At 38.0% G+C, this 16734-nt stretch overlaps 1 protein-coding gene across 2 annotated transcripts in view; it reads left to right on the top strand.

Annotated features, from left to right (window-relative positions):
- The window catches only part of dnaaf9 (dynein axonemal assembly factor 9), a 34286-nt gene that overhangs the window by 13205 nt on the left and 4347 nt on the right, over positions 1–16734 (top strand). For both annotated transcript variants that reach the window (XM_039671830.2, XM_089116876.1), the window contains exons 26-36: positions 10259–10347; positions 10617–10754; positions 12277–12402; positions 12557–12594; positions 13569–13704; positions 13784–13870; positions 13962–14068; positions 15018–15092; positions 15931–16106; positions 16376–16441; positions 16538–16631. In XM_039671830.2, the coding sequence (XP_039527764.2) occupies positions 10259–10347; positions 10617–10754; positions 12277–12402; positions 12557–12594; positions 13569–13704; positions 13784–13870; positions 13962–14068; positions 15018–15092; positions 15931–16106; positions 16376–16441; positions 16538–16631 (1132 nt within the window). The remainder of the gene's footprint in view (positions 1–10258; positions 10348–10616; positions 10755–12276; positions 12403–12556; positions 12595–13568; positions 13705–13783; positions 13871–13961; positions 14069–15017; positions 15093–15930; positions 16107–16375; positions 16442–16537; positions 16632–16734) is intronic.

The following is a 16734-nucleotide window of genomic DNA, read 5'->3' as shown; positions in this document are numbered from 1 at the left end:
GGGCAATAAACTCCACTCCAGCAAGATAGTCATTTTATGCAAATCATAGACCTTTATGCCTTATCTACAAATAAAGTATAATATTGGGAACATTGATCTTGAAGAGAGTGTCGTCGTGTTACTGTCGCAACCGAACGCGACGCGCTAATGCTGATGCATGGAGAATGACTGAGGCGAGATGACTTTCCGTTAACTTTAACTTAGAGACTAAAATATTAATTTTACCACACATTAAGCTATTGAATGACTTTAGAAGTCTTGGAATATAGTGTGAAAACTTGATTGTGCTTTACAGTTTTTTATGCCTTTAGTGGGGCTTAACAAAATAACACAATATGCAGAATGTCGGACGTCACTTATAGGCTAAACTGTTTTTATAGATAAAACTATTTACATTCGGCAGTCATGAAAACAAATCTCAGATAACGGTTGACTAGGTAACAATGTGTAATTTTGCGCCGGAGTTCTCCTTTAACTTACATTAGCTAGCTAACTACGAACGAGCTAACCAGATAACATTAACAAATTGACAAGCACTTACTGGGCAGAATATGGCTCTTCAAATGACGAACGAAATTGGAGGTTGTCATCTGACTGTCCGCGATCTTAACGTTGCATGTCTTGCAAAGCGCTGTTCTTTTGCCATCTTGTTGTAAGAAATTCTTGAATCCAAAAGCGACGACGACCCTCGTTATCCCTCCGGCTGACATGTTGATGTGATCTGATGTAAGTGGGCGTGGTGTGCGCGTAAGGTATGAGAAGGCATGACTGATGATCTCTGATCCAGTCATGACAGCGCTATTCTCAGCCTGCGCTCCAGCTGGATCAACTTTATTTTTTTTTACATAATTTATATATTTTATATTCAAACTGAAAACATGATGTGATTAACACTCAAGTCATATTATTACATGCAAGTGTGTTTGATTTATGGACCAAATTTTTAGATCAAGTTTATGGACCAAGTTAATTTAATTAATAAACTAATTATATAAAACTATTAATGCACTACAATTAAACTGGTTATATGCCTTTACTTATAAAAAAATAAAAAACTTATTTAAAAAAATACCAGGCTTAAGGCATTTATTTTTTATGCAGGCCATACACACAGGAGTGAAATGGTTAATACCCCTCCCCCTACAAACACACACACATTCACAGACAGGCAAAGACAGCAGGCTCAGATTGAGCAAGACCACATTCAAACAAACATATCTGACTTTCTGTGGGTCCTAGCTAATGAGTGTCAATTAGAAAGTTGTCCGGCTCGAGGAGTACAATATACATACCGATTTTTGTAACTGTAGATAAAACTAACAACCCCACTTTTGTCAAAAGGTGGCGCTACTGAGCCCTCACCACGCCCGTTTCTGAAACTTTGCACGTGTCTACTGGCTAATAAATGTGATGTGTCTGTCGAGTTTCATGCAATTTCAAGCATGCTAAGGGTCTCAAAAGCATCCTAAAAGAATGGTAACGTTTGATGCGTCGCCACGGCAACAGTTTCAAAGATATCAAGAATCCATTCACAGGTCTACATCTGCCGTATGTTTACATTATACAGATGACGTTTGAAGCAAATCGGGTAAAAATAAAAGGGTGATATCAAAGCATTTTGAAAGTGACACACTTCCTGCTGCCAGTTGGTGGCGCTATAACTTTGACTCACAATAGTCACATCCATGTGATCGTCCTCTTACAGCGAACACACTGCTGAAGTTTCATCAAGATCAGTTAATGTATGCTGAAGTTATAACACACTTCCTGGTTCACGTTTCTCGCCATGATTTCGTTTCCTCGCCACGGCCAAACCGTTCGAGATATCAAAAATCCCCTCGCAAACTTTCATCCTCAATGTCTTGACTTCATGCTGACCGAGTTTTGTCGAATTTGGATCAAAGCTCTAGGAGGAGTATTTAACATTCCATTGCGAGCGTTTTACAAACAAACCTCAATAGCCGACTTCCTGTTGGGCTGGGGTAAAAAGTAAAAGCGCGAGGTATAGATGAAACTATGAGATCAACATGTGCACAGAGTTTCATATTATTACATACAAACGTGTTTGAGTTATGGACCAAGTGTTCGTACCCCGTTCCAGGGGGCGCTGACGAGCCGCCCTGCCACGCCCGGGTACAAGCTTCAGGCCGGCTCTGATGGCCGCGGGTTCTGACCCATGTGCAAAGTTTCAAGAGTTTTCGAGCACGTTAAGGGCCCCAAAAATGCCCAAAAGGTTACAAAATAATAAATATAGCTGCGAGCAGCGATGGCGGGCCCAAGCCGGAGGCACTGCAACCCCGGTTCCTTTAGTTACCTAAAGGCACCCGGGTGGCGGTGCCGAAGGCTTTGGCCCTTTCATGATTAAATGTTAAAACGGCTTGCCATACTCTGTCATTTCGACTAGTCACAATTATGTTACAGATATCTTAAATGATAATACAAACTATCCAAAGTGTAACGACTAGACAGAAAGACTTTGTTGATATCTACAATGTTAATTCCGGACAGGCAAACTTAGCTTTTAAATGTTAAAAGGGCTTGCCATACAGGGACGTAGGCTCAGAGAGAGGCTCACCATATTCAGACCAAAATATCTGACTTCCTCTTGGTCTGAGCTAATGACTATGTATTAGAAAGTTGTACGGCTTGAGGAGTACAATGTATATACCGATTTTTGTAACTGTAGATAAAACTAACAACCCCACTTTTAAGTATATATATGGTGCCTTTAGTGTTATTCTGCACGACGTGCAAAAACTTAACCCCCGCTTTTTTAAGTATATATATATATATATATATATATATATATATAAAGAGGGTTATTCTGCACGACGTGCAAAAACTTAACCTCCGCATTGACTGTCGAAGAGAAGTGTGCAGAAGAGCTTGCATCAGTGAGGGCTTTGCAAAATATATATACATACAAACACACACACACACACACATATAAATGAGGTTAGTGTTTTACAATATTAAGGAAAGCAAATGTATTGAAATATAGCACATTAATTTTAAATTCATTCAGCTTCAATTACCAATTTGTAGTTTACCAATTTATCTTACTTTTATTTAAAGCAAACTATACATTTAAAAGATTAGGGTTATATGCATATTTTGTCATTTAAAAAAATACAAAATTGTTATGCAAAAAGATAAGGACTTGCAGAAAAAATCTACAGTCAGCCACACACACACACACATAAACGCAGACACCAGCAACCCCCCCCCCCCTCCCTCTTCCCCATACAGACACTGATAGAGACAAGATACACATCCAAACTGCAATATCTGACTTTCTTTTGGTCTGAGCTTCTTACTGTTAATTAGAAAGTTGATCGGCTTGACAAGAACAATATACGTGGCATGTTTTGTAACTGTAGGTAAAACGAGCAAAGTTAACACATTTTATGTGTCCTTTTTTAGTCATAAAATTATTTTCCTCGCCACGGCCAAACCGTTCGAGATATCAAAAATCCGTCCGGAATTGAGCATCCTCAATGTCTTGACTTCATGCACACCGAGTATGGTGGTGATTGGTAAACACATGCGTTGTAATTTGATGTATTTCTCCTAGGAGATTTATTCAAACAACACATAATTCCCAACTTCCATTTGAACTGTCTTAAAACTTAGAGCAGAGATGGGCGCAGGTCACGCAAGTCTCAAGTAAGTCTCAAGTCTTAACCGTCAAGTCTCAAGTAAGTCCCAAGTATTTTTTTGGGGGGGGGGCAAGTCAAGTCAAGTCACAGGCTATGTCAAGTCAAGTCAAGTCTTGTAGTAGGTTAAGTCAAGTGCAAGTCAAGTCACCTTATTATTTTAATTTTACATGCAGAATCTGATCTTAATAAAATGAAAAGACAAGATAAGTATTTGCCAGTAAATTACAATAATTTGCATTGTAAATACTCATGTTCAGTAAAATACACCATGGAATCAAACTAAATTGTAACTTCATAAAATTATTTATTTTTCACTTCTGCCAACAGTGTGTTTGAAATGTTTTAAATTTTCAACATTGAGTCCATAAAACAAATAACAGCTTAACATCCTACAGACTCTCTGAACACCTTCCTCTCTCTCAAACACAGTTTACAAACAATATTAAACTTTGTTACATTTCTCCTCTCTCTCTCTCTCTCTCTCTCTCTCTCTCTCTCTCTCTCTCTCTCACACACACACACAGTGGCGGTTCTAGACCATTTCAACTGGGGGGGCCAAGCTGGGGCCAGTTGTACTGTTAGAGGGGCCAGTTACATTTAGACCTTATCATTTTCTGCACTGCACTGAATGCATAAATAAGCAAAATACCATGTTTATAATTATCCAACAATTTGCATTTGCATTATATTTTTACATTTGCATTACATATATCAGTCTGTATTTGAATTTCCATTTTATTTTTTTACATTGAATATACAGTATGTATATATATATATATATATATATATATATATATATATATATATATATATATAATTTTTACAAATTAATCTACGATTTTTGTGGGTTTTTTTTTTTTTTTTTTGCAAAAAGATCAGCAAATTATCCTCTAAACTGGCCTTTTTAGGGGGCTTTCCTCTCAGGGTGAATGAGCTTTTTTATAATTGTTTTTTTCCTGACATCTTTGAAAGACAGAAGCAATAATTAATGCATCCTTGGCCAGGATATAATTATAAAATATGACATGATTTTAAAAGTGACCTATAATATCGACTATGCAATACACTTTAATTTATCTAGTGCTAATAAAATTATTAAGCCTATTTGGAGAGAGAGATGTTTATAATGTGACAATATGTCAGTCATCGTGATTCGTGTAATAAGATGACTAGGCCTAGACTACTTGTTCTGAGCAGGTGTTGTCAGTGAACAGGCTGTAAAACTGTTGTCTAAGTTACAGACTGATACTAATTAAATGGGAAACGAATCGATTACCTAACGTAACCTCGGTTCTCTCTAGATGAGGGAACGAGCATTGCGTAAGCTAGCTTACGCTACGGGAAAGATTCATCTTACATCAGTCAAGTTGTCATAGTTTTTGTCAAACAAGTTGTGAATTTGTTGTAACATTAAAACAGGAGATCATGACTTACTCCGTGCTCCAAGTGATGTTCGGAGCTCCAGTGATTAGTTTCATCTGTGGGACGGGTGAAGAAACTTTCGGAAGATGTTGTAACAGAATCATATGAACAATTCCAGGATATGCTTTTTTTCATTGGTTGTTGCGTTAAATTTTACCCAGATACAATAGTGCCCTTTTCTGATTGGCTATTAAGTAGCACTTCTCTTTTTTTGATTGGCTGATGCGTAGCAGGGTCGACTGCTGAACTCCAGGCGAGACGCGCTTGATTCTCACGTGAGAGCGGCGCGGCCAGAGAAATTGCGTATATTAAATATATTATTAAGTTTTTCCGCATGAGAAATACAATGTGTGACGGGAGTGTGAGACAAAAGACTGAAACGAGTGACTGTCATGCTCAATGCGTGACACACTATAAAAAAAATATTTCACACTGACTCCACATTTAGGGGGGCCACAAGGGGGTCCAAGCTTGTTGTCGCAGGGGCACTGGCCCCCCCAGGCCCCCGCCTAGAACCGCCACTGCTCACACACACACACTTTCTCTCTCTCTCAAGAAGCAAAAACATGACTGCTAAAGGTTGTATCAGCGATGGCGGGGTAACATCACTTAACATCACGAGTGATATTCCCTTAGGCCACGCCCCCTTGTCTCCCCAAAGTATTATAAGCAATCATGCGCATCCCGTGTGCAGAACGATGCACTTGAAGCAACACCAAGTCACAGCACGCAACGCTTCACATTGAAAAGAACATAGCGAAGGGATGGTATCTATAATCTATGCTTAGTAGGGCTGCACGATTTGGGAAAATGTCATATTGCCATTATTGAGCCAATATTGCAATTGCGATTTGCGACTCCGATATAATAAAATGGTTTCATGAGTCCAACTTGCTTGGTTCTAAAGTAAAATGCACACACAGATTAATGTTTATTTCTCAACTCAAACTAAAAACAACAACAACAATAAATGATTGATAACACCTATAATGATCAATAAACCATCAACCAAACCAACATTACAGTGATTCCATCAATTGAAAGCCATCAACTTTTTAAAAAATTATTAGGCTTAAAAAAAATATATAACAGCTTTTAAATTAAGTGAACTTCAAACAATCCCCACATAAACCCATAATAAAAAACATATTTACCTGTGCCCTTCCTGTCTTAACAGGTACAGAAATTGAATAAAGTTATCAAACAGTCTGCGCTGCCTGAATCATAAATTATATATATAATAATCCTTATTAAAGCTACAAAAGTTCTTTACTCAAGATCAGTGAGTAATTTTCTAATTTCCCTTTGTTCTTTTAACTTTACTGAAAGAACGCTTTATTCGCTGCTGGCCCTTTAAGAGCACCCGTTGCCGAGACGCGGATCTCACACGCGCCTCATAGCACAACTCACAACTCTCACATTTTGGCATAATTGTGTGTGCTATTGTTCGTTCAAGCTCGAAAGAGAACTGTTTATTCTGGGCTGGCACACGGTCAGTGCATGCGCATTATGCGAGTCTCATCTATTCTAATCTAGGGCACTCACAGGCAGCTTTTCACTTCTTGTCGTGCAAAATGCGAAAAGGCATTTGAACCAATAAGAGGGGGATCTTGTAACACTAGTCAAAGGATGACAAAAAAGAAGAGATGCTGCGCTAATAGCCCTACTTTGTTTATTTCATTTAAAATCGCGGCATTTTGCGTTATATAATTGCATAGGTTTGAGATCGCTATTACGACTGCGATATAATTAATCGTGCAGCACTAATGCTTAGTGTATTCTAAAGGGCAATAAACTCCACTCCAGCAAGATAGTCATTTTATGCAAATCATAGACCTTTATGCCTTATCTACAAAGAAAGTATAATATTGGGAACATTGATCTTGAAGAGAGTGTCGTCGTGTTACTGTCGCAACCGAACGCGACGCGCTAATGCTGATGCATGGAGAATGACTGAGGCGAGATGACTTTCCGTTAACTTTAACTTAGAGACTAAAATATTAATTTTACCACACATTAAGCTATTGAATGACTTTAGAAGTCTTGGAATATAGTGTGAAAACTTGATTGTGCTTTACAGTTTTTTATGCCTTTAGTGGGGCTTAACAAAATAACACAATATGCAGAATGTCGGACGTCACTTATAGGCTAAACTGTTTTTATAGATAAAACTATTTACATTCGGCAGTCATGAAAACAAATCTCAGATAACGGTTGACTAGGTAACAATGTGTAATTTTGCGCCGGAGTTCTCCTTTAACTTACATTAGCTAGCTAACTACGAACGAGCTAACCAGATAACATTAACAAATTGACAAGCACTTACTGGGCAGAATATGGCTCTTCAAATGACGGACGAAATTGGAGGTTGTCATCTGACTGTCCGCGATCTTAACGTTGCATGTCTTGCAAAGCGCTGTTCTTTTGCCATCTTGTTGTAAGAAATTCTTGAATCCAAAAGCGACGACGACCCTCGTTATCCCTCCGGCTGACATGTTGATGTGATCTGATGTAAGTGGGCGTGGTGTGCGCGTAAGGTATGAGAAGGCATGACTGATGATCTCTGATCCAGTCATGACAGCGCTATTCTCAGCCTGCGCTCCAGCTGGATCAACTTTATTTTTTTTTACATAATTTATATATTTTATATTCAAACTGAAAACATGATGTGATTAACACTCAAGTCATATTATTACATGCAAGTGTGTTTGATTTATGGACAAAATTTTCAGATCAAGTTTATGGACCAAGTTAATTTAATTAATAAACTAATTATATAAAACTATTAATGCACTACAATTAAACTGGTTATATGCCTTTACTTATAAAAAAATAAAAAACTTATTTAAAAAAATACCAGGCTTAAGGCATTTATTTTTTATGCAGGCCATACACACAGGAGTGAAATGGTTAATACCCCTCCCCCTACAAACACACACACATACACAGACAGGCAAAGACAGCAGGCTCAGATTGAGCAAGACCAAGTTATAATATTTGTATAATTTAATTTAGAAACAAATGATGTATAATTACATTTTTAGAAGATATGAGGCTTTTAGTGTTTACTTTTTTGACATTACTTTAATCTTTTGCCATAGTTGCACATGTCTATTGGCTAATAAATGTGATGTATCTGTTGAGTTTCAAGCAATTTCAAGCAAGCTAAGAGTCCCAAAAGCATCAAAAAATAATGTTAAAGTTTGTTTCGTTGCCACGGCATTTTGAAAGTGACACACTTCCTGCTGCCAGTTGGTGGCGCTATAACTTTGACTCACAATAGTCACATCCATGTGATCGGTCTCTTACAGCGAAAACACTGCTGAAGTTTCATCAAGATCAGTTAATGTATGCTGAAGTTATAACACACATCCTGTTCCATGTTTCTCGCCATAATTTCGTTTCCTCGCCACGGCCAAACCGTTCGAGATATCAAAAATCCCGTGGCACTTTTTCATCCTTAATGTCTTGACTTCACGCTGATCGAGTTTCGTCGAATTTGGTTCAGTGCTCTAGGAGCAATAATTTAAATTACATTGCATGTGTTTTAAACACAACCCTAAATAGCCAACTTCCTGTTGGGCTGGGGTAAAAAGTAAGAGTGTGAAGTATATATGAAACGATGAGATCTATATGTGTACCAAGTTTCATATTATTACATGCAAGTGTGTTTAATTTATGGACCAAATTTTCAGACCAAGTTTATTGACCAAGTTAATCTGATTAATAAACTAATTATATAAAACTATTGTCAATTCACTACAATTAAACTAGTTATATGCCTTTACTTATAAAAAATAAAAATAAAAACTTATTTAAAAAATACCAGGCTTGAGAAATGTATTTTCTTTATGCAGGTCATACACACAGCAGTGAAATGGTTAAGCCCCCTCCCCCTGCACACACACACACACACACAGACAGCCAGCCAGCCAGCCAAAGGCTCAGAGTGGCCATATTCAAACAAAAATATCTGAGTTTCTGTGGGTCCTAGCTAATAAGTGTCAATTAAAAAGTTGTCCGGCTCGAGGAGTACAATATACATACCAATTTTTGTAACTCTAGTTAAAACTAACCACCCCACTTTTGTCAAAAGGTGGCGCTACTGAGCCCTCACCACGCCCGTTTCTGCAACTTTGCACATGTCTACTGGCTAATAAATGTGATGTGTCTGTCGAGTTTCATGCAATTTGAAGCATGCTAAGGGTCTCAAAAGCATCCTAAAAGCATCCTAAAAGAAGGGTAAAGTTTGATGCGTCGCCACGGCAACAGTTTCAAAGATATCAAGAATCCATTCACAGGTCTACATCTGCCGTATGTTTACATTATACATATGAAGTTTGAAGCAAATCGGGTAAAAATAAAAGGGTGATATCTAAGCATTTTGAAAGTGACACACTTCCTGCTGCCAGTTGGTGGCGCTATAACTTTGACTCACAATAGTCACATCCATGTGATCGTCCTCTTACAGCGAACACACTGCTGAAGTTTCATCAAGATCAGTTAATGTATGCTGAAGTTATAACACACTTCCTGTTTCACGTTTCTCGCCATGATTTCGTTTCCTCGCCACGGACAAACCGTTCGAGATATAAAAAATCCCCTCGCAAACTTTCATCCTCAATGTCTTGACTTCACGCTGACCGAGTTTCGTCGAATGTGGATCAAAGCTCTAGGAGGAGTATTTGACATTCCATTGCGAGCGTTTTACAAACAAACCTCAATAGCCAAATTCCTGTTGGGCTGGGGTAAAAAGTAAGAGCGCGAGGTATAGATGAAACGATGAGATCAACGTGTGTACCGAGTTTCATATTATTACATACAAGCGTGTTTGAGTTATGGACCAAGTGTTCGGACCCCGTTCCAGGGGGCGCTGACGAGCTGCCCTGCCACGCCCGGGTACCATCTTCAGCCCGGCTCTGATGGCCGCGGGTTCTGACCCGTGTGCAAAGTTTCAAGAGTTTTCGAGCACGTTAAGGGCCCCAAAAGTGCCCAAAAGGTAGTAAAATAATAATTATTATAATAATAATAATAGTAAAGAAAAATAATCCCAAGGAAAACAATAGGGCCTTCGCCCTTTCAGGGCTTGGGCCCTAATAATAAATAATCCTTAGGAAAACAATAGGGCCTTCGCCCTTTCAGGGCTTGGGCCCTAATAAATGTGTTTTTGTGCGTAGGTGGTCCTCACTATCATTTCAGGCTTGCCGGGCAGTCATAAGGAGAATCTGTGTGATTTCTTGATGGAAGTGAATCAAAATAGCACCAGGTGAGAGAACAATCAAGATGCAATGAACCATCATTATAACTACACTAACAGATTTAAAATTGGATCTAGGAGATTCCTAGTGAGTGATATTTATATATTCTTTGCTGTACTACCATTGGAAGATGATTCAAACCTAATTGCAATTTGTACTTTGTGTTCTGCTGGACTCTGAAGTAGAAGGTTGGAAATTCTGACTTTCTGAGTGCAGTCTTCTGACTTTCTGAGTTACTATCTTTATGCTCCTAAACTGAGTACTGTTTGATTGTCAGGTGGGAGGTGTTTTGCCCTTCTCTGGAGGGCTCTGAGGATTTCAGTGCATCACACCTTCAGCGGTTCCTGAGCAGTCTTCTGGCCAAACACAGGGACACAGATCTGAATTCATCCAGAGTTCTGCTGCTTATACCAGGGTAAGACAGTAGGGCTGTGAATCTTTGGGTAGACAGCGAATCGATTCGATTCACGATTCATAGGTTTTCGATTCGATTCAAGAACGATTTGTGCAAATTCAGAACGATTCAATTCGATGCGATTCACATCCAAATTCGATGCGATTCGATTAATTCGATTCGATTCTTAATTTTTTATATGCATTATAGTATTATTTCAATGCTTCACCCAATGGGTCTTTGTCTGGGTTTGAATTAGCCTACACAGTGGCCTAAGGGGGTCAGATAGTGGGGATTTTGTCCATTGTTAATGTTGGTTCATGTTTGTTTTTAATTTTAATGAATATATTATTATAAGGCAAGGCAAGTTTATTTATATAGCACATTTCATACACAGTGGCAATTCAAAGTGCTTTAAATGGGAGAAATTAAAATAATCAAAAGAAATCAGAATAATTAAAACAATTTAGAATAAAAAATAAAATGAAGTACAGTAATAGTCGGACGAACCATGGCACATATATAAAACAGTGGCACATTTATTAAAAAAAAAAATCAATGGCCTACAAATTAGCATTTATAGAAACAAGTAGCCAATATTTAAAAAAAAAAGGCTTTTAAATTATTGCATTAAATGACTACATGCACAAATTAATGGAGAGGAGACGTTTTCATTAGTTTCATTTTGCGTCCTCTCAGTGCACTGGATTTTGCTCGCGCTCGGTCCCATAGCTCTCATGTAACTACAGATTTTTGAGCAGTCCATGTTTGAGCTCTGTCGAGAAAGCAATAGTTTTGAGGCAAACCACTCAAGCCATTGATAAAGCTGCCATGCCATTGCGTGGGCACTATGAAATAAAACGCTTTCATTCATTTATTACATGGAAAGACTCTCCGTACACGCAAGGTGGTCTCTCGCTCGCATTCCCTCTCTGCCGAGTGCATGCAGCCGTGTGTGAACGCGCGATACGCGGTTTAGAGCACAACCTCTGTCTCGTATGCTCGCTCGCTCTAGATTCCGGGAGATTTGAACTAATTTGCGGTAATACAAGCTGATCACGACACGAGTAGCTCAACAGGTAGAAAGATAAACTCATCTTTCAGGCATTTGACCGACCGGGCTTCAGCGTGAGAAATCAGGGGTGTGTGAGCGCGCGTGAAACCAATCAAATGCGGATGTCTTATGACGGCCAATGCGTGAGGCAGCTTCTACCAGGAACACCTTAAGGTTGTGTTTATATATTTTAAACCACTGAATCGCTATAAAATCGCGATTAATTCGATTCTTAGCCTTTGAAATCGATTATTCACGTAAATAAACGATTCACGATTCAAAATACATGTTTCAGGATCGATGCATATGCATCGTCAGGATTTATAATCGATGCATCGAGAAAACGAGTGAATCATTACACCCCTATAAGACAGACATGAACAATGACTCATGAATGACTCAATCACATTTATTTAAGTCGCTCACTATGGAATTAAATTAACTGACCATTGTTTTTATCACATGAGTTTGTGTGGTTATGTGTTGTAGGTACACTGACGTGCTGGATGTAATCCAGGCAATCACGGCTCATCCAGACCCACAGGTTCACAGCCAAGTGACAGTGGGTGCCGTCTCAGCCTGTGTCAACCCACTCACATCCTTCATCAAACACAGGCAAGAGTATTTCCACATTCACATTGTAAATGCTGTAATAAGAATTATATGTCATTATGCAATTATAATACAAGTCACTAAAGGGCCTGTTAACACACTGTAATTTCCCTTGGTTGATGTCATATCTGAAGCTCTCTGAAACTGCTCTTCACAGGCTTCTCTTCCCCAAACTCCTGGAACAGTGCAGTCAGGGTGAGTTTCTCTCAATAGGGTGAGAGTATTTGTGCATGTTGTAGAATAGATGATCAGATGTGTTTCTGGTGTGGGGTCATATCATGTGTAATCAAATTTTTCTTGGATCTATAGAGATAAAATGTTCTTTGTACTATGAAACCTATTATAAAAAAAAAAACTTGAAAGATTAAAATGAGACTGCAAAATGGACACATTTACAAATAAACAATGCAACTTTCTATAGCCGCTTTTCCTCCGTCAGGCTAAGCGGTTCTAAGAATGGTAAGGAACCATTCCAGTTGTGTTTCCACTTGAGCCTAGTATGGCACAATTACAAACCATTCTCGTACCAGAACCATGCTGGTAGAATGTGTGTAGAGACGTCGCAAATCAGGATTTGTCACTCGTCTGTTGCCTGGCTACCAGTTTCTCTGTAGCTGCTGGCTAAGCGTGCTATTTGAGCTACGTAAACACAAATTAAACCAATTTAAAGAAATATTCATAAAAATCTTCCATAACGCAGTCCCTATTTACATCTCATATCATTTGTAAACTCTTGTGTTACCAAGAAGGCAATGACTGACACGTTTGTATTGCTTTCCAAAGAGCTCTGTTATCAGCCCCACTGTGGGAAATTAAACCATATCCATGCCGGTTGCCCTGAACAGCACAGAATGGAATGGTTAAGGGAAGAGAATAGTTTGGCCCGATGGTGGAAAAACTGCGTATCTGCATATCCCTCTGAAGAATCCCATGATTAGAAACAAGCATTATTTTCAACAACGTCCCTGATCATTTTCTTCTGATATGAACAATATCAATCAAACTGTACTGAGTGTATGAAGACAGTGAGCCGTCACCAATGTGCCCTTAATTAAAGCAGCCTCATTTAACCTCAGCACCTTAGGGGAATCGCCCCTGGAATAAGTGCACTGTAAGTGGTTTGGATAAAATGTTTGTTATATGATTCCTTATATGAGTTTCTGTTTTAGGTGTTGTCAGCAATGTTGTCTTCACGGGCTTGACTACTGAGCAGAAGCACCCGCTTCTCAAACACATGCAGCAGCTGATCCGTGCAGCCAATCCCAGAACTGCATTTATCTTAGCAGAAAAAGGGGTTGTTCGAAGGTTTGTACAATGATAATTTCTCTGACATACACTCTCACATAAATGTAATGGTAATTTTGAATTTTTTTTTGTATTGTAGGACCGAAGATATAAGTCTTGTTCTGGATGTCAGCAATTTCTCACAGTCTCATATGATCAATGCACGATACCTTCTGTATCCTGGCTGGTAATAGTCTCATTCTCTCCTATTCTTTGTATATGTGTGCACATACAAGTGGATGTTTAACTATACTGGACTATACTGTGTATTGTTTCAGGTGGGAGGGCCGGTTTGTGTCTGGAAGTGGAACTTTGTCTATTTCTCAGCATCGTATTGAGTTCAGTCGTCCATTAGAGAGAGTGTTATTTCTGCAGCGCTGCAAAGGTAAGCATCTTTTTATGTGTGTATTTATGATCATCAATAAGAGTGTCCCAATCATGACATTCTGGTTTGTTGATTATTTTTATTACAAATAATTAGCAATTTAATTGTCTTTTTTTGTTCATTTCATTTGTAGTGTAACTTAATACACATACTGCATGTACCTTAATTTAATTACACTAAAATAAAATTTTTTTTAACTCCTTTGTAAATAAATATTGCACGGAGCACTGTTGTTATTAATAAAAATAAAAAAAAACACTGAAATGGTTTTCATTAATTTAAATGAAAATAAAATAAAATGTTCGATTTAAAAATAAAAATGAAATAAACGAAAATTGGAAATTGATTGCCTTAGCAACTAACTGAAATAGATGAAATTACTTATTTGAATTAAATTACCACTTAAATAGAAATATATTTTTTAAAAAGAAAAAACTATAGAGCAAACGTAAATGCAAAAGTATATACAGCTAACATTACTAACTTTATAACTTTATTAAAACAAAAATTTGAATGAAAATTGAAATGTTAAAAATATCAGCTAATTCAATATATTATTTTATTATGCTTTAGTATATAAATAATACTAAATTATCACTGGCACTGAGTAGAATGACATACAGAATAAATAAAATATTATTTGATTACTTCCTAAATTCTTCACAATGCATTGTAAGGTGGTCTGGATAAAACCCTCAAATTTTCATTTTTGCAAAAAAAAAATATATATATATTTATTTATTTATTTAAAGATTAAGAATGTAAAGTGGGTCAGTTGTAGTTATAAGCAGAACATCTCTTGAGATGATCTGAATTCTCGCATAATGCACATTAATGCATTGAAAAGAGACGTAAAATGTCCATTTAATGGCATATTCACTTTAAATTATTATTTTTTACTCAAAATAAAAACAACTCACTTTTTCTCTGTCTCGGTTTCTTTTCTCAGCTTTGAAATCCTCTCTCAAACCTAGCCCTTTCACAGGAAACATCTATCACATCAGTGGGAAAGTGCTGTTCTCTGGTAGGGCAATCCGTTTTCTTCATCTCCTGCTAGACCTGCGTTTGTTTTATGAGAAATACAGTGTGACATAGTCAAGTATCAACTAAGATTGTTTATAAATATATATTGTTTGATTCCAGGATGTTTCTTGCTCTGGTTTTGTCTGTGTAGTTAATGTATGATTTTCCTATGAGAAGTAGTAGGCAGGGGGCCTGTGGGGTAACGCCACATGGTAGGACTCTCACCTCTGAATCCTCAAAGTGATGTGGCCTGCACACATCTATTCTCACTTTTTTTTTTTCTCAGTAGTTTCTTCCTGTGGTCACGTTTTTTGGAGGTTTCTTTTTTTGACTGTCCTCTGTTCCTTTGAATCTTTGGTGTAGTTGCATGGAGAGAGTGGGCAGATTGACAGAATGGAGAGAGCTGAGTGATAATAGTGCCTGAGTTAGATAGTGTAGTTCATTTAGGACCCGTACAGTTTAAACACCATCTGTGATGCCTAGTTTTCCCCATTAATCATCTGTGTTTTGTTATGGAAATCTTTTCTATATATATATATATATTATTTTTTTTTATTTTTTTTGGTGCTTACGTTTGGTTTGTTGTGTGAAGATCTTGTAACATTTTCTTAACATTCAGTGCATTGTGTTCAGTTGTTTTCAAGTTTGACTCCTTGCTTGTTTGTAGTAGTCAACACTGCAGAAGAGTGATTGATGGGATGGATGGCTGTTGGCACGCCATGCTAGACATAGCTCCGTCTGACATGTTTGATAAATTAGTGTGCAGCATGTTGGACTGTGTGTGTGTGTGTGTGTGTGTGTGTGTATCTGACTGCATTTGGTGTCTGTTTTCACTGCAGACAATGACAGACAGATGGAGGTAAACTGTAACTCTATCAGTGGGAATGTGACCGTTGCCCCAGATCAGGGGACTCACCATGGCCCGCGGACAACAAACAACTGTTATCTAATGTTTCACGGAGTGGGGCTCACCCAGGAGGGGTTGAAAGACTGGCTCCGGCATTGTGCCAAACAGGTAAATTCTCATAGGTTGGAGCAGGTGGAATCCGCAGCCTTCTTTCGTATTTTATGCCCTAATTTTGTGTGCGGTCAAACAGTAAAATGTTTAACTGCATTAGTAGCATTATCATATAACCCTAAATATTTAACAAACACACATTTTATGAATTAGGCACTCCAATTCGGCAGAGTTTTGTGGATGCAGATTTATAGAGAGAGATGGAGATTTTATGCAATCATGCAATGATTAGGGCCTGAAAATGTCAGTGTTTTTGTGTTTCACAGAAAGTGCTTAAGAAAATCAAGAAAAATCAGAGGACGCTCACTCCACAGGAGATCAAATACATTCATGTGAGCATACACACACTTGCACGCCTTTGTACGTCACCAAAGTGGATGCTGCTTCTGTGGTTTAAATACTTAAGTACTCATTTTATGTGTCTCTAGATGAAAAGGCACCTGGATCCTCTCCCTTCTGGTTACTTCTACAATGGTCATCACTTTGTCAGTTTCTTTGGAGAAAAGCAACATTTCCATCCTCGTATCTTTTAATTCTGGTAACTTGTTAACCAGGCTAAAAAATTTCCAAATCATGGTGGTGAAATTTTCTTGGTTACTCTACTGTATAAATGTTTATGGTCAGT

The sequence above is a fragment of the Pimephales promelas genome, chromosome 11 (assembly GCF_988280905.1).
Source record: "Pimephales promelas chromosome 11, fPimPro1.hap1.1, whole genome shotgun sequence".
NCBI lineage: Eukaryota > Metazoa > Chordata > Actinopteri > Cypriniformes > Leuciscidae > Pimephales > Pimephales promelas.
This window is presented reverse-complemented; position numbering and strand designations above follow the sequence as displayed.